The sequence below is a fragment of the Oncorhynchus clarkii genome, chromosome 17 (genome assembly GCF_045791955.1).
Source record: "Oncorhynchus clarkii lewisi isolate Uvic-CL-2024 chromosome 17, UVic_Ocla_1.0, whole genome shotgun sequence".
NCBI lineage: Eukaryota > Metazoa > Chordata > Actinopteri > Salmoniformes > Salmonidae > Oncorhynchus > Oncorhynchus clarkii.
In genome coordinates, this window is record NC_092163.1 from 23,662,273 (window position 1) to 23,687,351 (window position 25,079).

The window sequence follows — 25,079 nt, forward strand, 5'->3', positions numbered from 1 at the left end:
ACATCCACATTCATATGGCAAAATCTTCTGCACAGTACGGAGCATGTAGCCCAGGCTATACGTCACAACTCGGCGTGCCGCCAATTTTATATGAGCGGAAAATGAGTCAGGAAGTGAATGTAATGGCACTAATGTTGTGTTCACAGTTCACACCCTTGAAAAATGATCGTACGCGGTAAAAAAAAAACGGTAAAATAAAATGTATGGTTTGCACTATGCATAGCCTCCCTGAAGCGTTTCGAGGACAGGATGCTGAATAAATTGTCCCCTTTTTATGCATCCATAGATTTAAAATTGTATTTGCTGAAAATTGAGAGAAAACAATTTGAGAAATGTCTTAAATTATCACAATGTATTTGAAAATAACTTAACTATAGGCTACAATTCACGGATCTAGTAGTTCAATCAAACCCAAACGTCAGAGTGGTGTTTATAATACTGCTATATTAAAGGTTTTAGCATATGGCAATGTGATGTGGTCGAAAATAACATGCATACATTTAGATATATTGAGCACATTGATAATGCTTTTTAATACAACAAATCTATAATATAATCATGTAGACCCTAGGCCTAATAAGTCAAGACCACCAAGAAGCACAGCTGATGTTTTTACATGCATGGCGAAATCGACTCATTGGCAAAACTGGTTGAATCAACGTTGTTTCCACATAATTTAAACCAATATAAATCTATGCCATGATGAATCAATGTGAAACTGATTGGATTTGCAAAAAGTCAACGTAAGGGCATTTTTTCCCCACCCAACCTTTAACCTAAATCCAATGGCATGGTAACATTTGATTTAAAGTTGCATTCACATTTAGACTAATAAACCAAATGTAAATCAAAACTAGACGAACTGACGTTTGTGCCTAGTGTCAATTAGGCATATATCAGAAACAATGCCGATAAAAATGATTTAGGCTAAAGTAGACAAATCAAATAAGGGAAACTATGCAACAATTACATTTTTTATTTATTTATGTGCTATATTTATAGATGTATATTTGGGATTGCACTAGTATGCTATCTTTTTGGGGCAATATTCATTTCAATTTAAGCAGGCTGGAAAAAGTAATAATTTAAATATAGGACAAAAGACAAACCAAATAAATGTGCGAGAAGGGACATGGAAATTAAAATGTTTGAAAGACACTTGAATGAAATGCAAGTGCAACGAGAGCCTGAAATAATGGCAAGCCAATAGCCTAGTAAACACTACATACGGTAACATGCGAATGTCATGTTTTTTTACGGCAAAATGCAAGTCCTCAATGTTCATGATTATACTTACTTCTGGCCACATTATTTCCACGGGAAAAGATTGAGTCAGTGTAAATGAGTGGTTTCAAGGTCATTTAGGCTTGCATTTCAACATGTTTTAATAAGCTTGTCACCATGTACAGTAGTGAATTAGCCTATTTCTTCCTTCATTCCTTAGCAGTGATTAGGCAAAATTTGAGAAACGTTCCCAAAGTTCCGGAAATCATCCAACCAGGATTTCTAGAGAACGTACAGTTGAAGTCGGAAGTTTACATACACTTAGGTTGGAGTCATTAAATCTCGTTTTTCAACCACTCCACAAATGTCTTGTTAACAAACTATACTTTTGGCAAGTCGGTAAGGACATCTACTTTGTACATGACACAAGTAATTTTTCCAACAATTGTTTACAGACAGATTATTTCACTTATAATTCACTGTATCACAATTCCAGTGGGTCAGAAGTTTACATACACTAAGTTGACTGTGCCTTTAAACAGCTTGGAAAATTCCAGAAAATTATGTCATGGCTTTAGAAGCCATAAAAAAAGCCAGACTACGGTTTGCAACTGCACATGGGGACAAAGATCGTACTTTTTGGAGAAATGTCCTCTGGTCTGATGAAACAAAACTATAACTGTTTGGCCATAATGACCATCGTTATGTTTGGAGGAAAAAGGGGGAGGCTTGCAAGTCAAAGAACACCATCCCAACCGTGAAGCACGGGGGTGGCAGCATCATGTTGTGCGGGTGCTTTGCTGCAGGAGGGACTGGTGCACTTCAGAATATATGGCATCATGAGAAAGGAAAATTACGTGGATATATTGAAGCAACATCTCAAGACATCAGTCAGGAAGTTAAAGCTTGGTCACAAATGGGTCTTCCGAATGGACAATGACCTCAAGCATGGGGCAAAATGGATTAAGGACAACAAAGTCAAGGTATTGGAGTGGCCATCACAAAGCCCTGACCTCAATCCTATAGAAGATTTGTGGGCAGAACTGAAAAAGCATGTGCGAGCAAGGAGGCCTACAAACCTGACTCAGTTACACCAGCTCTGTCAGGAGGAATGGGCCAGAATTCACCCAACTAATTGTGGGAAGCTTGTGGAAGGCTACACAAAACGTTTGACCCAAGTTAAACAATTTAAAGGCAATGCTACCAAACACTAATTGAGTGTATGTAAACTTCTGACCCACTGGGAATGTGATGAAAGAAATCAAATCTGAAATAAATCACTCTCTACTATTATTCTGACATTTCACATTCTTCAAATAAAGTGGTGATCCTAACTAACCTAAAACAGGGAAATTTTACTTGGATTAAATGTCAGGAATTGTGAAAAACTGAGTTTAAATGTATTTGGCTAAGGTGTATGTAAAACTTCCGACTTCAACTGTATACATTTTCGGAAATTTTACAGAATCTTTCAACCCCTGAACATGAAGCGGCACTAATTAACTCCAAAACGTGGTAAAAAAAAAAACGAATGATCATAACTGGACAGACAAAACAAAATGTTAAAATGATTTGAATGGATATGTTAGATACTATGCCTCATCTTCCACTGGGAATTACTGATGGGAGACCGTTAAAATCAAAAAGCGTAGTTTTAGGTATGATCTTGACAGTTTAAAATCAAGCACACAAATTACACACTGTACAGAAGTCAAACATTTTGTTCTTCAATATATTTTAAATGAAAATCATTGAAACGTATCAAATTCCTGAAAATGTGGGTCACTGACTACAACAATCGATTCACTGACATTGACATCCTCGTAGCTTAATATTACATTAAACAAATTCATTTTTATTAACCGGTTCATCATTTTTTTCAATCGGTTTCTTCCAGTTTAGATCAATTCAATCACGTAAATACAGTTGGCCTAGAAGCGTAAGAGCACTTACACAATGGTTATTATTATACTGGACATATGCAAAAATCAGTCTAGAGTCCATAGCACCGAGTAGAAAAATAAATAATGCTTATATAAAAGATAAGTCTATATTCGCTCAAAGAACAAATATGCATTACAGAAAATCAAACAATTGAACTGAAATATGGCAACGCCACCTGTTCACTAGTGGTGGTGTATTGTCCATTATAGTGTCTTCAATATACCTTGTTTATAGACCACTTGCAAATTTTGCCAGTTTGTAAAATATACATTAACCAGAAGCCAAGAACACTTTCAAACAGGACCAATGCTTCTAGTAAATCTTTAACATCACCAATACATAACATCTAAGCAAGTCCATCCAAAGATGAGTGAATAAAAAAAACAATGTGATTTCAAATAAATAAAACTAAGACCTAACCTAATATACATAGACTTTAAAAACTTCACAACGGCTTTACGTTTCTCATTAATATACATAATCTGCTCATAAACAACCAACGATTGACGACTTTCAGGAACACAACGGATCATTGTCAAGAAAAATACAAGGAAACAAACGACCAAGTAATAAAAAAGCGACCACCGACTTTTCCGTTGTCTTCCTTCGCCATTGCACAGCACACACTTAGTGCAGCGAGGAGGACGGCGTCTCCGATGGGATGCCCACCAGGGTGGGGGGCGGCTGGCTGGAGCCTGGGCACCCTGTGGAGGTGGGGGCTGAGGTCGGGGCAAGCGGTCGGGGATTGAGGCGCGGGGGCGGGGGGTTGGAGGGCCGGATGAGTGGGGGGGGCTGGTTGAGCGCGGGCCGGGGCTGTAGGAAGCGGGCCTGCTGCTGGAGAGGGGGCGGCTGCCTGTGGAGGGCCGGGGTGGCTGGCAGAGAGGGCCGTAGGAGTGGGGGCGGCTGGTTGAGCGAAGTTGCCGACGATGTCACCAGGGTTTGGAAAGTTGAAGAGGAAGTGGCAGCGGGAGAAGGGCCTGACGAGGGGGTCACTTGGCCCTGGAAGAGAGAGGCGTGAGTTGGGATTTCAGACCAAAACGCAGATGGGCAATACATTACAGCATACAGTGCATTCGGAAAGTATTCAGACCCCTTGACTTTTTACAAATTAGCTGTGTTCGAATACTCATACTAACCGCACTATTTGTGACGTGAATTGAGTATATAGTATGCTTATTGGTCATAGTATGGGTATAGTTAGTATGCCAAAAGTTGCCAGATGTCGTACTAAATTCGCCAAAATATGAAGTATACACAAAATATAATGAGGACGCTATTTCCGTACTTTAGGGCCCATAATGCAATTCTTCAGGAAATGGGCGTGGCTTCACATCGTTTCCATTTTTGAAGGAAATGGCAGAAAATATGCAGTCGAAGTACAACGATAGCGGATAAAAATTCACTGCTTTAACTAATTATGACAAATGATAAGAAAATGTTGAGCAATGTAATAAAGTAATGACTTTTCAAATAAGTTACCTTACCCTTTATATTGTCTGACAATTTGTTAGCTACGCTGTCCTTACGAACCACATAGCTTATCATTACAACAGTGTGTTGTTAGGTAGCTACCTAACGTTAGTTGGCTATTTATACATCAAACTTGCCAGCATATTAACTTTAGGCTATCTAACTATAATTACCCAACGTCTATTGACTTGATTATTCCCGTCATGCTTAGCTGGCCATTCGGGTGCTTTCGTAAATTCGCTCTGGCTATCTACTCCAATTTCAGGGCAATCTCGTCTGAGCGCACCAGAGCGCAGAATAATGAATTTACGAGCGCTCAAAACCCATTGAATATACCCAGTGTCAGTAAACGTCAGCAAAAAAGCGCAATTAAATTGTTGCCAGCAGCACAGTTAGTCACCAATGCTCTGGATAACAAGCTAGTTTGCCAATGACACAACAGTGGTAGGCCTGATCACCAACAACAATGAGACAGCCAATAGGGAGGAGGTCAGAGACCTGGTCGTGTGGTGCAAGGACAACAACTTCTCCCTCAACGTGATCAAGACAAAGGAGATGATTGTGGAAAATGAAGACAGAGCACGATGGGGCTATAGTGGAACAGGTTGAGAGCTTCAAGTTCCTTGGTGTCCACATCACCAACAAATTATCATGGTCCAAGCACACCAAGACAGTTGTGAAGAGGGCACGACAAAGCTGATTCCCCTACATGAGACGGAAAAGATTTGGCATGGGTCCTCAGATTCTCAAAAGGTTCTACAGCTGCACCATCGAGAGAATCCTGATTGGTCGCATCGCCGCCTGGTATGGCAACTGCTCGGCCACCGACTGCAAGGGTAGTGCGTACGGCCCAGTACATCACTGGGGCCAAGCTTCCTGCCATCTAGGACCTCTATATCAGGCGGTGTCAGAGGAAGGCCCTAAGAATTCTACCTACATGTACATATTACCTCAACTAACCGGTGCCCCCGCACATTGACTCTGTACTGGTACCCCCTGTATATAGCCTCGCCTGTTATTTTACTGCTGTTGTTTAAATTGTTACTTTTATTTTCTACTTTTCTATCAATTTTTTACTTAATATTTATTTGTATTTTTTCTTAATTTCTTAAAGCATTGTTGGTCAAGGACTTGTTAGTAAGCATTTCACGGTAAGGTGAAACCTGTGGTATTCGGCGCATGTGACAAATACAATATGATTTGAGTAAAATGGTCAGAGTGGTCTCATTTGTGTCTGGAAGTGGCTAGCAAGCAATTGTTTTATTTTAAACTTAATTTAACTAGGCAAGTCAGTTAAGAAAAAAAATATTATTTACAAGCTAGCCAACGTTAGCTTGGGTGCCTGACTGCCGTTGTAAGGTCAAAACGCTCAAATCAACGCTACTCCTCGGCCCGAGAGACCAGTGTGTGCTTCAAGAGCGAAACACTCTGAATTTACAAAACGGACAATCTGACAACGCTCTAAATTTACGAGTGCACTCTGGCACTCCATATTCAATTTAAGAACACACCCAAAGTCGTAAAATGTCTGACTCGTAATTTGTTAGGCTAGCAAGAGGTTGCATATTAAAAGCATGACCTTCAGGTAGACAGGTGAAGAGCTACTACGCTCAACTGAAAGCAGACGGTTCGTTTACAGTATACTAAAAAACTAATAGTATGTAGTATATGCTCATTAAGTATGTAGTATACAGTATGTTAGTATGGGTATTCGAACACAGCTCAAGTGTTACGTTACAGCCTTATTCTAAAATTGATTAAATACTCCCCCCCCCCCCTCATCTATCTACACACATATATAAGGTCCTACAGTTGACAGTGCATGTCAGAGGAAAAACCAAGCCATGAGGTCGAAAGAATTGTCCGTAGAGCTCCGATGACAGGATTGTGTCTAGGCACAGATCTGGGGAAGGGTACACAAACATTTCTGCAGCATTGAAGGTCCCTAAGAACACAGTGGCCTCATCATTCTTAAATGGAAGATGTTTAGAACCACCAAGACTCTTCCTAGAGCTGGCCACCAGCTGAGCAATTGTGGGGGAAGGGCCTTGGTCAGGGAGTTGACCAAGAACCCCATGGTCACTCTGACAGAGCTTCAGAGTTCCTCTGTGGAGATGGGAGTATCTTTCAGAAGGACAACCATCTCTGCAGCACTTCACAAATCAGGCCTTCATGGTAGAGTTGCTAGACGGAAGCCACTCCTCAGTAAAAGGCACACACATGACAGGACTCTCAGACCATGAGAAACGAGATTCTCTGGTCTGATGAAACCAAGATGAAACTTTTTGGCCTGAATGCCAAGCGTCACGTCTGGAGGAAACCTGGCACCATGCCTACGGTGAAGCATGGTGGCGGCATCAGGCAGCATCATTCCTCCCAGCACCAAGGAATGGGAAACTAGTCAGGATCGAGGGAAAGATGAACGGAGCAAAGTACAGAGAGATCCTTGATGAAAACCTGCTCCAGAGCACTCAGGACCTTAAGTCTGGGACGAAGTTTCCCCTTCCAACAGGACAAAAACCCAAGCACACAGACAAGACAATTCAGGAGTGGCTTCGGGACAAGTCTCTGGATGTCCTTGAGTGGCCCAGCCAGAGCCCGGACTTGAACCCGATCGAACATCTCTGGAGAGACCTGAAAATAGCTGAGCAGCAATGCTCCCCATCCAAACTGACAGAGCTTGAGAGGATCTGCAGAGAACAATGGGAGAAACTCCACAAATACAGGTGTGCCAAGCTTGTAGCGTCATACCCAAGAAGACTCAAGGCTGTAATTGCTGCCAAAGGTGCTTCAACAAAGTACTGAGTAAAGGGTCTGAATACTTATGTAAATGTGATGTTTTTAATTTTTTATAAATTAGCAAACATTCCTAAACCTGTTTTTGATATGTCATTATGGGGTATTGTGTGTAGATTGAGGGGGGAAAAAACAATTTAATTGATTTTAGAATAAGGCTGTAACCTAACAAAATGTGGAAAAAGTACAGTAGCTCTCCAGGAGGAGGGATAGCCACTTGACTGGTCTTGGCATTGAATGCCATGTTGGAATACCAGATTTAAGATCAGTTTAACAAATGTCATTAGCAGTCATAACGGATATCAGGTTATGAAAATAAGCCTGGCACCTGTTCTATTGTGTTTCCTACTTAGCTAATTGACAACGTAGCCATAAAGGCATATACACTATCTATACAAAACCATGTGGACACCCCTTCAAATTAGTTGATTTGGCTATTTCAGCCACACCATTGTCGACAGGTGTATAAAATGGAGCACACAGCCATGGAGGAGGAATAATGGTCTGGGGTTGTTTTTCATGGTTCGGGCTAAGCCTCTTAGTTCCAGTGAAGGGAAATCTTAATGCTACAGCATACAATGACATTCTACAAGATTCTGTGCTTCCAACTTTGTAGTAACAGTTTGGGGAAGGCCCTTTCCTGTTTCAGCCTGATAATGCCCCCGTGCACAAAGCGAGGTCCATACAGAAATGGTTTGTCGAGATTGGTGTGGAAGAACTTGACTGGCCTGCACAGAACCCTAACCTCATCCCCATTGAACACCTTTGGGATGAATTGGAATGCCAACTGTGAGCCATGCCTAATTGCCCAACATCAGAGCCCGACCTCACTAATGCTCTTTTGACTGAATGGAAGCAAATCCCCAAATGTTCCAACATCTAGTGGAAAGCCTTCCCAGAAAAGTGGAGGCTGTTATAGCAGCAAAGGGGGGACTAACTCCATATCAAGGCCCATGATTTTGGAATGAGATGATCGACGAGTATTTGTCCATACTTTTGGTCATGTAGTGTATTCGTTTAAAATATATTAGTATTACATTATTTTCAATACTGTATAGCAAGGTCATCTACAACTGCTTATGATATGTTAAATAATACCTAAAGCTACACGTCATGCAAGTAGTAAAATTCCATTCGTTGACATCAACCACATTCAGATATTTCTTCAAGTTATCAAGTCAATGGTAAATTTGTAGAATTATAAATTGTGTGTATTATACACATGCGTATTGGAAATTTAGTTTTTTTTGCATATAGCCCCTCCCCGCCCCCCCAGGGTTGGAATGTCCAGATGCAACAAACATTGTAATAATTATAATGTTAAGACACCTTTATGAAGGAATGTTTATGAAACTGCAGTGTTAAGAGATTTTTGTTGGAGTAAAAACCTGCATGCAGAGGGGGCTTGTGGGAGGCCAACTCCCATAGCTAACTATAACGAAATCACAGAAGGGGTTAATGGGAAGGTTAACTATTTAGGTTTTAGGGGAATAAAGGAACGCTCCACCACCTCCTCCTCCTCTTCGTCCATACTCTTCCCAGAAGGGGTGTTGGAGCTGTTCTTCCCCTCCTCGCCAGAGGTGGCAGTGTCACCGTTGGGGGTGCCAGTTCCCTGCTCCGCCTCCCACTCCTGCAGCACCTCCTCCAGGTTAAACCGGCGGCGGTAGTTCACAAAGAAGTTCTTTACCTGCCCTACCGTCTTATTACCGATAACGTCGGCAATGGCCTGGAAGTCTTTCCCGTACTTCCGGACACCTGTTGAAACAACAAATATTCTGTAATTTCACGAGGTAAACAGACTGGCGGGCCATGGACAAGAACATGAGCTGACTACAAACCCACAAAGAACGTAGGTTTACCTTGAACTGCCAGAAGCTGTTCATCTGTTGTCCAGCGAGCATTAACTTTTTGGCTGCACTAGAACAGACAAAGAACACCTGATGTTATACACTGAACAAAAACATAAATGTCACAATTTCAAAGATTTTACTGAGTTACAGTTCCTAAGGAAATCAAGACATTTCAATTAATTAATTAGGGCCTAATCTGTAAATTTCACATGACTGGGAATACAGATATCTGTTGGTCTCAGATATCTTCAAAAAAAAGTAGGGGCTTGGATCAGAAAAGCAGTCAGTATCTTGTGACCACCATTTGCCTCATGCAGCGCGACATCTCCACATATAGTTGATCAGACTGTTGATTGTGGCCTGTGGAATGTTGTCCCACTCCTCTTCGATGGCTGTGCGGAACTGGAACACGCTGTCATGGGTGACATGTCTGGTGAGTTGTCAGTTCATGGAAGAACTGGGACATTTTCAGCTTCCAGGAATTGTTTACAGATCTTTGCGACATCTTTGCGTGCATTATTCTGAAACATGAGGTGATAGTGGTGGATGAATGGCAAGACAATGGGCCTCTTCACGGTATCTCTGTGCATTCAAATGGCCACAGATAAAATGCAAATGTCCGTAGCTTATGCCTGTCCTTACCATAAACCCCCCCCCCCCCCCCCACCATGGGGCACTGTTCACAACGTTGACATCAGCAAACAGCTCACCCACATGACGCCAAATATGCTGTCTGACATCTGCCCGGTACAGTTGAAACTGGAATTAATCCGTGAAGAGCACACTTCTTCAGTGTTCCAGTCGCAATCGAAGGTGAGCATTTCCCCACTGAAGTCAGTTACGATGCCAAACTGCAGTCAGGTCAAGACCCTGGTGTGGACGACGAGTCTCATCAGCTGTCCGGGTGGCTGGTCTCAGACATTTCCGTAGGTGAAGAAGCCGGATGTGACGGTCCTGGCCTGGTGTGGTTACACAAGTCCGCGGTTGAGGCTGGTTGGACTTAATGTCAAATTCTATAAAACAACGTTGGAGGCCGCTTATGGTACAGAAATTAACATTAAATTACCAGGCAACAGCCCTGGTGGACATTTCTGCAGTCAGCATGCCAACTGCACACTCTCAAAACTTGAGACACCTGTGGCATTGTGTTTTGTGACAATTGCACCTTTTGTCCCCAGCACAAGGTGCACCTGTGTAATGATCATGTTTAATAAGCTTCTTGATATGCCACACCTGTCAGGTGGATGGATTATCTTGGCAAAGGAGAAATGCTAACTAACAGGGATTTAAACAAACTTGTGCACACCATTTGAGAGAAAGAAGCTTTTCGTGAACAATTTCTGAGAACTTTTATATTAGCTCATGAAACATGGGACCAACACTTTACATGTTGGGTTTATATTTTTGTTCAGTGTAGAAGCTAAGTGGCAATACATGTCAAGTCAACAGGTCACTCACTTCATATACGCAACCATAATAAAGAAACATCCATAACTAATGACTTCCATCTCTTTGGTAGCACTTCATTTGTCAGGTCTTAGTGATGTGAATGTCATGACAAATTATGACCACTTATGTCACATTGCTAGGTCCCTTTCTCACTGAAATGTAAACATTTGGCACATACCTCCGGCAGCCTGAAGTCATCAATGCCCGCTTCCATCCTGTGTTTCAGACCACTGTTCAGTTGCTTTGCATTTTGAACCTGTGGGATAAATTCATAGTGCCATCAGAAAGTACTCACATCCCACATTGTGTTGTGTTACAGCCTGAATTTAAAATTGATTCAAATTGAGATGTATTTGTCACTGGCCTACACACAATACCCCATAATGTCAAAGTGGAATTATGTTTTTGGAAACGTTTACAAATTATTTAAAAAATGTTGAACTGTCTTGGGTCCAAGTATTCCATCCCTTATATGGCAAGCCTAAATAAGTTCAGGAGTAAAAATGTGCTTAACAAGTGACATAATAAGTTGCATGGAATCCCTGTGTGCAATAAGTGTTAAACATGTTTTTTTTAATGACTACCTCATCTCTGTACTGTGATAGAAAAATTACATATTTACCTGATTGTTGGATATTCCGCAATTATTTACTTAACTAATACTGTAGTGAACTGAGAGGAGTTGTTTGAAGCTGGGGCTGGCAACTGATTAAGTGATGACTAGGTAAAAGCCTACTGCTGGCATTCCATAGATAAGATGTGGTGTGTCACCGAGATAGAGATGTTCTGTTCCTCCAGGCTAAAGGCCTCCCTGTTCCTAATTATCCTGGCATCTGGGAGAAAGCACCAGAGGCGGAAGAACCCAAAGTGGCTTATGGTGCCACCCACAATCTATATGGGAGGGGTGGAACCAAGCATTCTGGGTATCCGCTATATAAACTGTGCATTGTCTGTGAAGGGGAGGCTCTCAGCCTAACAGTCAAGACTGTTGGGTCGACGGTTTTATTATTGCAATAATTTATCGATATTAAATGAAGATGATGGTATGAAGAAATTACCAAGTCTCTCTCAGTACTGAATTTCCACGACAGTACCCCCACACATATACAATTATCTGTAAAGTCGTTCAGTCGAGCAGTGAATTTCCAACACAGATTCAACCACAAAGACCAGAGAGGTTTTCCAATGCCTCGCGAAGGTCACCTATTGGTACATAAAATAAATACTAATAAAAAGTCAACCTTGAATATCCCTTTGAGCATGGTTAAGTTATTAATTACACTTTGGATGGTGTATTAATACACTCAGTCACTACAAAGATGCAAGCGTCCTTCCTAACTCAGTTTCCGGAGAGGAAGGAAAACTTGAGGCCAATGATTTCACCATGGGGCCAATTGTGACTTTAAAACAGTGTTTAAATGGCTGTGATAGGAGAAAACTGAAGATGGATCAACAACATTGTAGTTACTCCACAATACTAACCTAAATGTCAGAGTGAGAAGGAAGCCTGTACAGAATTTCTTCTCCAAAACATGCATCCTGTTTGCAATAGTCATTAAAGTAAAACAGAAATAAAAATGGCAAATTAACTTGGTCCTGAATATAAAAGTGCTATGTTTGGGGCAAATCCAACACGTCACTGAGTACCACACTTCATATTTTATTTGTTTATTATATATATTTTTTCTTCTCCCCAATTTCGTGGTATCCAATTGTTAGTCGTTACTGTCTTGTCTCATCGCTACAACTCCCGTACGGACTCGGGAGAGGCGAAGGTCGAGAGCCATGCGTCCTCCGAAACACAACCCAACCTTGCCGCACTCCTTTTTAACACAGCGCGCATCCAACCCGGAAGCCAGCCGCACCAATGTGTCGGAGGAAACACCGTACACCTAGCGACCTGGTCAGCGTGCACTGCGCCCGGCCCGCCACATGAGTCGCTAGTGCGCGATGAGACAAGGATATCCCTACCAACCCTCCCTAACCTGGACGAAGCTAGGCCAATTGTGCGCCGCCCCATGGGCCTCCCATTCGCAGCTGGCTGCAACAGAGCCTGGGCTCAAACCCAGAGTCTCTGGTGGCACAGCTAACACTGCGATGCAGTGCCTTAGACCACTGCACCACCCGGGAGGCCACACTTCATATTTTCAACCATGGTGGTGGCTGCATCATGTTTTGGTTATGGTTGTCATCTGAGGGGGGGGGGGGGGGGGGGGGGTAAAAAGAAACAGAATAGAGCTAAGCGCATGCAAAGTCCTAGAGGAAAACCTGGTTCAGTCAACTTTCCAACAGACACTGGGAGACAAATTCACCTTTCAGCAGGTTAATAACCTAAAACACAAGGCCAAATATACACTGGAGTATATATACCAAGATGACAGTATATATACCGGAGTATATATACCAAGATGACATTGAAAGATCCTGAGTGGTGTAGTTAATTTACTTAAATTGGCTTAAATCTATGGCAAGAATTAATAAAACAATGTGCAATCTACTGTAGGTGTGCAAAGCTCTTGGACCCAGAAAGAGACAGCTTTAAATCGCTGCCAAAGGTGATTAACATGTATTGACTCAGGGGGTTGAATACATGTATTGACTCAGGGGGTTGAATACATGTATTGATTGACTCAGGGGGTTGAATAAATGTATTGATTGACTCAGGGGGTTGAATAAATGTATTGACTGACTCAGGGGGTTGAATACATGTATTGACTGACTCAGGGGGTTGAATACATGTATTGACTGACTCAGGGGGTTGAATACATGTATTGACTGACTCGGGGGGTTGAATACATGTATTGACTGACTCGGGGGGTTGAATACATGTATTGACTGACTCGGGGGGTTGAATACATGTATTGACTGACTCGGGGGGTTGAATACATGTATTGACTGACTCGGGGGGTTGAATACATGTATTGACTGACTCGGGGGGTTGAATACATGTATTGACTGACTCGGGGGGTTGAATACATGTATTGACTGACTCGGGGGGTTGAATACATGTATTGACTGACTCGGGGGGTTGAATACATGTATTGACTGACTCGGGGGGTTGAATACATGTATTGACTGACTCGGGGGGTTGAATACATGTATTGACTGACTCGGGGGGTTGAATACATGTATTGACTGACTCGGGGGGTTGAATACATGTATTGACTGACTCGGGGGGTTGAATACATGTATTGACTGACTCGGGGGGTTGAATACATGTATTGACTGACTCGGGGGGTTGAATACATGTATTGACTGACTCGGGGGGTTGAATACATGTATTGACTGACTCGGGGGGTTGAATACATGTATTGACTGACTCGGGGGGTTGAATACATGTATTGACTGACTCGGGGGGTTGAATACATGTATTGACTGACTCGGGGGGTTGAATACATGTATTGACTGACTCGGGGGGTTGAATACATGTATTGACTGACTCGGGGGGTTGAATACATGTATTGACTGACTCGGGGGGTTGAATACATGTATTGACTGACTCGGGGGGTTGAATACATGTATTGACTGACTCGGGGGGTTGAATACATGTATTGACTCACTCGGGGGGTTGAATACATGTATTGACTGACTCAGGGGGTTGAATACATGTATTGACTGACTCAGGGGGTTGAATACATGTATTGACTGACTCAGGGGGTTGAATACATGTATTGACTGACTCAGGGGGTTGAATACATGTATTGACTCAGGGGGTTGAATACATGTATTGACTCAGGGGGTTGAATACATGTATTCAAGATTGTTAGAAAAAAAAAATATTCCACTTTGACACGAGTATGTCTGTGAATCATTGACACAAAAAATTACAAATCCATTTGAAATTACACCTTGAAACACAAAATATGGAAAAAAGGCAAGGGGTGTGAATCCTTTTTGAATGCACCGTACATATGCTTAGAACACAATGCACTAAATAGTGCTGATGCACTACATGAATCAAAAGTATGTGGACACATTCTCGTCGAACATCTTATTCCAAAATCATGGGCATTAATATGGAGTTGGTCCCCCTTTTCTGTTATAACAGCCTCCACTCGTCTGGGATGGCTTTCCACTAGATGATGGAACATTTCTGCGGGGACTTGCTTCCATTCAGCCACAAGAGCATGAGGTCGGGCACTGATGTTGGCCGATTAGGCCTGGCATGCAGTCGGTATTCCAACTCATCCTAAAGATGTTCGATGGGCTCTGTATGCCAGTCAATTTGGGTGGTAGGTAGCCTAGTGGTTAGAACATTGGGCCAGTAAGGTAAGGTTGCTGGATCGAAATCCCAGAGCTGACAAGGTACAAATCTGTTGTTCTGCCCCTGAACAAGGCAGTTAACCCACTGTTCCCCTGTAGGCTGTCATTGTAAATAAGAATTTGTTCTTAACGGACTTGACTAGTTACATTTAAAAAAAAGAGTTATTCCACACCGATCTTGATAAACCATTTCTGTATGGACCTCGCTTTGTGCAGGGGGGCGTTGAATAGTGAAGACATCAAAACCATTAAATAAACACATATGGAAACATGTAGTAAACAAAAAAGTGTTAAACTCAAAACATATTTTATATTTGAAATTCTTCGAAGTAGCGACCCTTTGCCTTGACAACAGCTTTGCACACTCTTGGTATTCTCTCAACCAGCTTCATGAGGAATGCTTTTCCAACCTGGAATGCATTTCAATTAACAGGTGTGCCTTGTTAAAAGTTCATTTGTGGATTTTCTTTCCTTCTTAATGCGTTTTAGCCTATCAGTTGTGCTGTGACAAGGTAGGGGTGGTATACAGAAGATAGCTCTATTTGGTAAAAGACCAAGTCCATATTATGGCAAGAACAGCTCAAATAAGCAAAGAGAAACGACAGTCCATCATTACTTTAAGACATGAAGGTCAGTCAATCCAGAACATTTCAAGAACTTTGAAAGTTTCTTCAATTATAGTCGCAAAACCATCAAGCGCTATGAAGAAACTGGCTCTCATGAGGACCGCCACAGGAAAGGAAGACCCAGAGTTACCTCTGCTGCAGAGGATAAGTTCATTAGAGTTACCAACCGCAAATATTGCAGCCCAAATAAATGCTTCACACAGTTCAAGTAACAGACATCTCAACATCAACAGAGGAGATTGTGTGAATTAGGCCATGATCAAATTTCTGCAAAGAAACCACTACTGAAGGACAACAAAAACAAGAAGAGACTTGTTTGGGCCAAGAAACATGAGCAATGGACATTATACCGGTGGTTATCTGTAATTTTTTTGTACAAATTTGAGATTTTTGGTTCCAACCGCAGTGTCTTTGTGAGACGCAGAGTAGGTGAACAGATGATCTCTGCATGTGTGATTCCTATGCTCTGCTGGTGACACTGTCAGTGATTTATTTAGAATTCAAGGCACACTTAACCAGCATGGCTACCACAGCATTCTGCAGCGTTTCACCATCCCATCTCGTTTGCGCTTAGTGGGACTATCATTTGTTTTTCAAAAGAAGAATAACCCAAAACACACCTACAGGCTGTGTAAGGACAATTTGACCAAGGAGAGTGATGGAGTGCTGCATCAGATGGCCTCCACAATCAACCAACCTCAACCCAATTGAGATGGTTTGGGATGAGTTGGACCGCAGTGTGAAGGAAAAGCAGCCAACAAGTGCTCAGCATATGTGGGAACTCCTTCAAGACTGTTGGAAAAGCATTCCTCATGAAGCTGGTTGAGAGAATGCCAATAGTGTGCAAAGCTGTCATCAAGGCAAAGTGTGGCTACTTTGAAGAATCTCAAATATAAAATATATTTTATTTAGTTGTTACTACATGATTCCATATGTGTTTACAATTAGTCTACAATGTAGAAAATTGTAAAAATAAAGAAAAACCCTTGAATGAGTAGGTCTGTCCAAACCTTTGACTGGTACTGTGTTTGTGTGTGTGTGTGTGTATATGTATATATATATATATAGCCTAGCGGTTAAGAGGACCTTAATTGCTCCTATAAGTCGCTCTGGATAAGAGCGTCTGCTAAATGACTAAAATGTACTGTGAAAAAGCCTCCAGGTTTCCCTGCATTGAGACCAGAATCCCCAACACTCACCTGTCTTTTGAGGCCCACCAGCTCCATGTCCAGCTGCCGAAGGACGGTGTTGGCAGCGCTGGAGCTGCACGACACTGCCACCACATCCTCCTGGGTCAGGTACATGCCTTTGGGCGGCCGGCACTTGGAACGCTGCGAGTGGTGCCGGTGCATGAGCGTCAGGTGCTCCCGTCGGCCGAGCCCAATCTTGGAGGAGCTCAGGGGCTGGGGCTCCGTGTGGCTCTGGATAGGCGCGGGTACACTTTCTATTAGCTGTCATAATGTTAGTAACATCAATTGTGTCATTGTTAGGACATATGGCACCTGGGAGCATGTTTTAAGAGGTACAATAAAAACGAAACGCTGCACACTGCTGTTCGCGCCCCCAGGTGATTATATTGATACGTATTGACCCTTAGGTCTTTATCAGGCATCCATGAAAAATCCCCTGGGAGCATGAACAGCAGACTCAGCGATATGACGTTGCCACGAGCAGCACCACTGATATTCTGACGAGTGCAATGCAAGACTTTGCTCTCACAGTACCAGAGTATCTGCACATGTGCATGGTAGAGTCCTGCACAGCTACAGGTTTTGGACCCGAACCCGCCCGCGCCGGCCACATCAATTCCGAGCCCCACCAGATATTTTCTCCGCAACACGAACCACCAGCATAGAAATTGTTCCAAGAGCTGATCTGTGACCCCCCAAATAACATCAATATATTTTACAAAAATTATGACCAGAGTATTAGGTTTTTTTCCCTTCCCTGCATGAAATAATTTGTCTGCATGTCTATTCAACATTTGGATAAAAGGAAACCATGCCATGAATTAAGAACGATAGGCTTATCTTATATTCATAATGCGATGCAGCGCACATTGACAATTGAAATAGCTTTGAAAAAAAGCCTTCTAATTAGCCTTCTTACCTAATTAAAGCCTATAGGCAACATAAAAAATAATACCTTTACATTCAATATTGTTTAGATAATCAAATAGTTTAATTGAAACAATTCCCAGAATCGAATAAGCTACAGGCTGCAAAAATAGGCTACATTTATTTAGTAGGTTTATGTAGCCTGCGTATGGTCTAAATTAACAAAAGCCTGAATGAATATAATAATTCATTGCTAAATAACTGAATTATCATAAACAAATACCTGCTTACACTTTTGCAGGCTGTGTATCCATCTACTGGGTTGTTGTCCTCCTTGTCCACAATGACTACAAAATCCTTCCCAACCGGATTTCATTCACGGAGCACCTGTTTCCATGATGTTGTAATCCACCATCATAACCTTTCTTTCCCCATCTCCTGTTACGTTAGCCATTTTTATGTGAGCTAGGAGTCAGGGAAAATAAACTTGGCAACGTATTGTTGAAGCAAACGTAATCTCCGCATGTGAACAAATTAGGAACGTTTCAACGCCACACAAATAATGGACAGTTCCCTGCTCCACTCTCGCTGTGTTGCTGCTACCCTAGGCTGTCTGCTTCACTGCTCACATAATGGAATTCGCAACAATTCAACAAGCTCCTGGGTTTGTAAAAGAAATCTTGAAATAAAACGTTTTACCTGCAATATAATTGTTCTGAACAGCGATCCTACCCACGGGTTGAAAGACTTTTCATTACATCTGCCAGCTGACTTTTTTGCTGTCAACATGTCACATGTGCAACCAGAGAAAAAAAAACTCTAGACCACCTTTACTCCACACACAGAGATGCATACAAAGCTCTCCCCGCCCTCCATTTGGCAAATCTGACCATAATTCTATCCTCCCGATTCCTGCTTACAAGCTAAAATTAAAGCAGGAAGTACCAGTGACTCGCTCAATATGGAATTGGTCAGATGACGCGGATGCTACGCTACAGGACTGTTTTGCTAGCACAGACTGGAATATGTTCTGGGATTCATCCAATGGCATTGAGTATACCACCTCAGTCATCGGCTTCATCAATAAGTGCAATGACGACGTCGTCCTGTTCTGTATGACTGTGATAATGCTCTCAGTAGCCGATGTGAGCAAGACCTTGAAACAGGTCAACGTTCACAAAGCCGCAGAGCCAGATGGATTACCAGGACATGTACTCGAAGCATGCGAGGAACAACTGCCAAGTGTCTTCACTGACATTTTCAACCTCTCCCTGACTGAGTCTGTAATTTCTACATGTTTCAAGCAGACCACCATAGTCCCTGTGCCCAAGGAAGCGAAGGTAACCTGCATAAACAATTACCGCCCCATAGCACTCACGTCGGTAGCCATGAAGTGCTTTGAAAGGCTGGTCATGGCTCACATCAACAGCATCCTCCCGGATACCCTAGACCCACTCCAATTCGAATACCGCCCCAACAGATCCACAGATGCTGCAATCTCAATCACACTCCACACTGCCCTTTCCCACCTGGACAAAAGGAACACCTATGTGAGAATGCTGTTCATCGACTACAGCTCAGCGTTCAACACCATAGTGCCCACGAAGCTCATCACTAAGCTAAGGACCCTGGGACTAAACACCTCCCTCTGCAACTAGATCCTGGACTTCCTGACGAGCCACCCCCAGGTGGTAAGGGTAGGCAACAACACGTTTTCCACACTGATCATCAACACTGGGGCCCCTCAGGGGTGTGTACTTAGTCCCCTCCTGTCCTCCCGGTTCACCCACAACTGCGTGGCCAAACACGACACCAGCGCCATCATTAAGTTTGCTGATGACACAACAGTGGTAGGCCTGATCACCGACAACGATAAGACAGCCTATAAGGAGGAGGTCAGAACTGGCAGTGTGGTGCCAGGACAACAACCTCTCCCTCAATGTGAGCAAGACAAAGGAGCTGATCGTGGACTAAAGGAAAAGGCGGGGCCGAACAGGCTCCCATCACCGGGGCTGTAATGGGACAGGTCGAGAATCCAAGTTCCTTGGTGTCCACATCACCAATGAACTATCATGGTCCAAACACACCAAGACAGTTGTGAAGAGGGCACGACAAAACCTTTTCCCCCTCAGGAGACTGAAAAGATAAGGCATGGGCCCCCAGATCATTAAAAGGTTCTACAGCTGCACCATCGTGAGCATTCTGACTGGTTGCATCACCGCCTGGTATGGCAGCTGCTCGGCATCTGACCATAAGGCACTACAGAGGGTAGTGTGTACGGCCCAGTACATCACTGGGGCCAAGCTTCCTGCAATCCAGGACCTATATAATAGGCGGTGTCAGAGGAAACCCATAAAATTATCAGAGATTCCAGTCACCTAAGTCATAGACTGTTTTCTCTGCTATTGCACGGCAAGTGATACCGGAGCGCCAAGTCTAGGACCAAAAGGCTCCTTAACAGCTTCTACCCCCAAGCCATAAGACTGCTGAACAATTAATCAACTGGCCACCTGACTATTACATTGTTTTGTACACTGCTGCTACTCGCTGTTTATTATCTATGCATAGTCACTTCTCCCCTACTTACATGTACAAATTACCTCTAACCTGTATCTCCGCTCACTGACTCGGTACCGGTGTCCCCTGTATCCCCTGCCTTGTTATGTTATTGTGTTACTTTTTATTATTTTTTACTTTAGTTTATTTGGTAGATATTTTCTTAACTCTTCTTGAACTGCACTGTTGGTTCAGGGCTTGTAAGTATGCATTTCACGGTAAGGTCTGCACTTGTTGTATTCCTCGTATGTGACAAATAAAGTTTGATTTGATATCTAACCCGATGCAGGACTCTAATGCATGGGTGCGCTTCCCACTGCTACAACGTGATAGCTATGGAACCAAAACTATGTACAAGTTTAGCCTCGTGCTTCAAACACTCTTAGTTGTTGCCGAAATCAACACCCTATGTTGCGGTTTACTTTATGCATCGCTTACTGTACCTTTTAAGTACTTTGTGACTAACCCAGTAACTAGCTTACGGATTATTGTTACACTCGCTTTATCTAGTGGTCCTAGGCGTAGCCTGAATGTGTGCATTTGTGAGAAATCAGTGTTTGAGGACGGTGTTGGATGCACATGTGCCCAGGGAGATGGCAATCTTACCATGGCCTAGGGCTGACTCTGTCTCTCTTGACCTCGTGGTGGATTATTATTTGTCCAGATGGTGACGGAAATAAATGAATACAAAAAGGAAACCACGGACAAGCATGACTAAACTAATGATTTAAAACTAAACGAAAGGCCTCATGGCCACCAAACCAACTAGCAGCCTCACAGCTTTCAAGCTGGGACACTGACTGATGATCACCCTAATTGGCAGCACCTGATGTGCTTATCAAGCAGGACAAGGTTTCTGCTGCCCCCTGGGGGATGGAGTGTGGAAGTGTATCCTGGATAGTGTGTTTGTCTACTTTATGTCGCAACACTAACCTTCCCCTCACATCAAAGGGGAACCTTCCCCTCTAGCACCACCCCTAAAGGAGCGTCTTTACGCAAGGGGACAATTTTGGAATCAACACCTTGCATTTTATTTCCCTATTTTCTTTGGCGTCTGTCTACTCTACTACTCATTGTAAGTGAATGCTGGTCACTGATTAAAAGCGTATCCGCTAATACTTTTTGATATATCCCAACTGCCATTCCATCAGTTTAAATTCTAAAGTTTAGATAACGTACCTCTTTTTTCGTCTCCTTGGTGGGGTCATAATCACTATCATTTGCTTCGATGGGGTTGGCCTCCTCCATTTCTTCATCACTAATGTCAAGAAAAGCCCATCATTATTGGACTCCGACCACTTGGAATTTCAGAGACAGTAGTAAGGCGAGATACAAGTCTTACCTTTCATCTTGGGCGTTTCGGTTTGCCAGCTTTCTGGCCTGGCGGTCCATCAGGCTGGTTCTGGACCGGGTCTTCTTCCAGGAGTAGTAATACTTCACAAGGCTGGATATGGATTTGTCTGGTAACTACAACAGATGAGAAAATGGTGCAAATTGACTGTTTATACTTACATTAAAGCCGGGATTCAATCAAAGGCGCATTGTCGACAAGCGCACTGCACTGTCGACAAGCGCACTGCACTGTCGACAATGCGCCTTTTAAAGGCAATCACCCCAATGTTTGTAGAGATTGCATTCAAGGTGAATGCGAATGTTGGCTCAAGCGTAAATGACCTTAAAGTCAACTGCAATATTCATCCAGACTACTTGTGTATGTTTGTATGAACAGTATACAGACACACATCAAAGTAAAAGATAAAAGCTACTGTATATTAATATATGTATGTTACCATTTGTTGAATCCTGTGGAAGCTTTTTCCATGGAAGCTGAAGGCTTGTTCAAACAGAACCTTATCCTCCACGGTCCACTCGTCGGGGAAGGGGGTGAAGTTGGGAAGGTCTGCTAGGGACTTTTCAATGTTGTGCTTGTGCCAGAACAGCATGCCCAATGCCTGTGGGGGACAGCAACGAGTGGAATCCACTGAGAATGGACACCAGGCAGGTCTATGGGGGCTTCACTGAGCCAGAAATGCTTAAGCAACAGAACTAGAATAGATAGAGTAGGTATTCCCCTAAATAACATTTGAATATGTTATTTTTAAGTGTGCCTTGGTAGTTTATTAATACATTGTGGGTCAAATTTACTGAGCTTTCACAACGGTGTAAATTTTAGGCCTGTCCAGGGGGCTTGGAAAATGTAATATGAATGTTTAAATTGGGAACATGCTTCAATAGTGTTGGGAATTCTGTTGAAAGTTTTTCATATGTTTTTGAAAAATAAGGTGGATTCTCTGCATTGGTGAAAAAGCTTAGTAAATGTGGCCCTATGTACTTGTCTAATAATCCTAAAAAGCAGACATACCTGCTCAACATTATATCCATGCTTCTCTTTTGCAATGGCAATATATTCATCCACTGTGGGGAAAAATCATAGTTTAATTAAACTACTTATAAATATTTTTTGTAAAATCAACTTTTGGTTGTCTTTAGAAATAAGATGCTTGTGAAAACCAAACTGACTTACATTTTGGGTCGACAATGGTGTGATATGGAGACCACACCAACATTCCCCCACTATCTTTATCACTGTATTTGGTAGAACCTACAGAAAAATATATAATACATCATTTTTTTTAAAACACATCATTTTCATATAGTGATATTTAATGCAATTTTAACTGCCTAATTAAAGCAATACATGCAGGACTAAAGATGCTGCTTTACTGTTATTAAAATATTGTTTAGATAGCAACAAAAAGCCAATTCAGTTGAAGGAAACCAATAGTAGCCTACGGTGGGCAAGTATTGCCTCGGAATAGAAATGTGTTTCAAAACGCTTCTATAAACCAAACATATTTTAAATGGGCCAAAAATTCTCTACACATTTGGCTGAATTCTGAAATATAAGATTACTGACTATGGGTTGTAGAGTAAGAAGATGAATGTGAATATACTGTTATAACCTATACCGAGGCTACCACCAGAATACAGTCAGGTAGATCAAGCATAACCTTACCATGATCAAATTCGGGTATATTGGCTTGATAATCGGACCCCACACGCATTCCGACATCTGCAATAAGGAAAAATATGTATAGCACATTAATAGACCATTTTTGTTTTGTTTTTCGCGTTCAAAATAATACATTTACAGTGTGACATGCAAACGGGGTGTTCGAGGCTATACCGTGCTCGTCGTCACTGCCACTCTCATCAGAAAAATGTCCATTCGATGCATTTGAAGGGTTTTTTGTTCCGTTTGAGCGTCCCTTTCCTAGATACTCCGACCCTTTATCCATCATTCCAGGCATTTTTACGTATCTTTGTGGGTTCTCCTTAGGAGAATACCTAAAAAAAAACATGCAATGTATATTTTTTCACAGCCTGTCTTTTTCAATAACTCCCACAGCTACGCAGCTGTGACACTGTGCCACAGTCCAGTATTACTCCACATTGTTTTGTATAATACGGTTTAACGCAGATATATACAACAATATTTTTCAAGCCTGTTCCAGAGTCTGATATGTGTTGGTTTTAGTGTAATTCACGGCTTGTATCTGTTCAGACAAGCAGCAATTGAATATTCAAAATCAGAAGGAACTAATTTGTCTAGCGGAAGGACCTTTACGCACTTGGTTATATGAAGCCAAACTGCGGCTCTGCGTGCGCCGGTGAAAATGGAGTTGTTTACAATCACACTCCGTAGACGAATAGGCTACAAGAAGAATATAAGATGTTACAATTTATTACACATAATATAGGCTACGTCTGTTTTGGATACCTTGGATACGTTTTGTAAAGCCAATATAGAACCAGATGCTCTTATTTAAAGCCTTTATTAACAGAAGCGTCTACAAAGCTTTTCAGCATTTCAACGTAGGCTACTTTTGACTTAAACGTTATGCAAATATAAACAACTCTACGTTTGCAACGATGGCCCCATAGTAGGCTAATGAGAAGTAGAATATAACCCAACTGTACAAAATAAAATGCGAAATAAAATAACCAGTCGTTTGGGTAGCCTCTTCTTATTCTGAATATTGTCCTTGGTTTGCCAGCAGATGGAGACAAATGACCACTAACCTATTTCGCGAGATCCCACAATTAATGAATTGTTTATTTGGTTTTCGAATGTAAGTTATTCACTGTTTACTAGGCCCATGTAACCTACTTATGTCTGAGCGGTGAATTTGAGAGAGTTTTGAGATGGTTTTGACCATTTGGGTATCCAAAATGGGTATAAGGGTCTAATTAACTGAAAATGTCAGTAGGCTAGGCCTCTCAATCCACATTGGTAGACCTCATTCCATTATCATCTGCCCAATCTATAAATTAAACTATGATGCAATTGTTGGTATTAAACACAAAGCCCTTTAGATGGTCAATGAAGACAGACCCCAGCAGTGTAACACGAAGGAGGCAAACTGGATATGAATAACGATAAGTATATAGCTAAAGAAATGTCTATTTTTGTTCAACTTATTATGCAGGCCACTGTAGTGTACCACATCTGAGCTGCATTTCTGTACAAAACAGTCTTGCTTACATGTACTTTCCTGTAATGTAGCCATCTATTCAATGGCCAAAACATATATTTTTTATTTTTTTGGGGGGGTGGGGTAAATGCACTATACCACCATTGCCATACGGGTGCAGACTTCTTAGCAGAGGTCATAGTACAATTTCATAAAGAGAAACTGTTTACCCAAGATCAGGGGTCTTTTGTCAAATAACATAATTTATGTAATTTCGTCACTATGCTACAGCTCTCTTCAATCTGAATAAGCCCTATAGAATGAGATAATCGATGGTGCCATATTGAACTCGGGGAAACCACTAGGACT

General features: G+C 42.1%; 1 protein-coding gene across 1 annotated transcript; it reads right to left on the bottom strand.

The window, feature by feature from the left end:
* Window positions 1-961: 961 nt before the first annotated feature.
* LOC139370562 (REST corepressor 3-like) lies at window positions 962-23,660 on the bottom strand. Its single transcript, XM_071110137.1, has 12 exons — window positions 23,423-23,660; window positions 23,252-23,308; window positions 22,760-22,837; window positions 22,598-22,650; window positions 22,026-22,187; window positions 21,578-21,702; window positions 21,415-21,493; window positions 16,822-17,043; window positions 10,912-10,989; window positions 9,294-9,351; window positions 8,945-9,189; window positions 962-4,167 (listed from the first exon to the last, which is right to left on the bottom strand). The coding sequence occupies exons 1-12, from the start codon at window positions 23,595-23,597 to the stop codon at window positions 3,796-3,798; spliced, it is 1,704 nt and encodes a 567-aa protein (XP_070966238.1). The 5' UTR covers window positions 23,598-23,660; the 3' UTR covers window positions 962-3,795.
* Window positions 23,661-25,079: the final 1,419 nt, after the last annotated feature.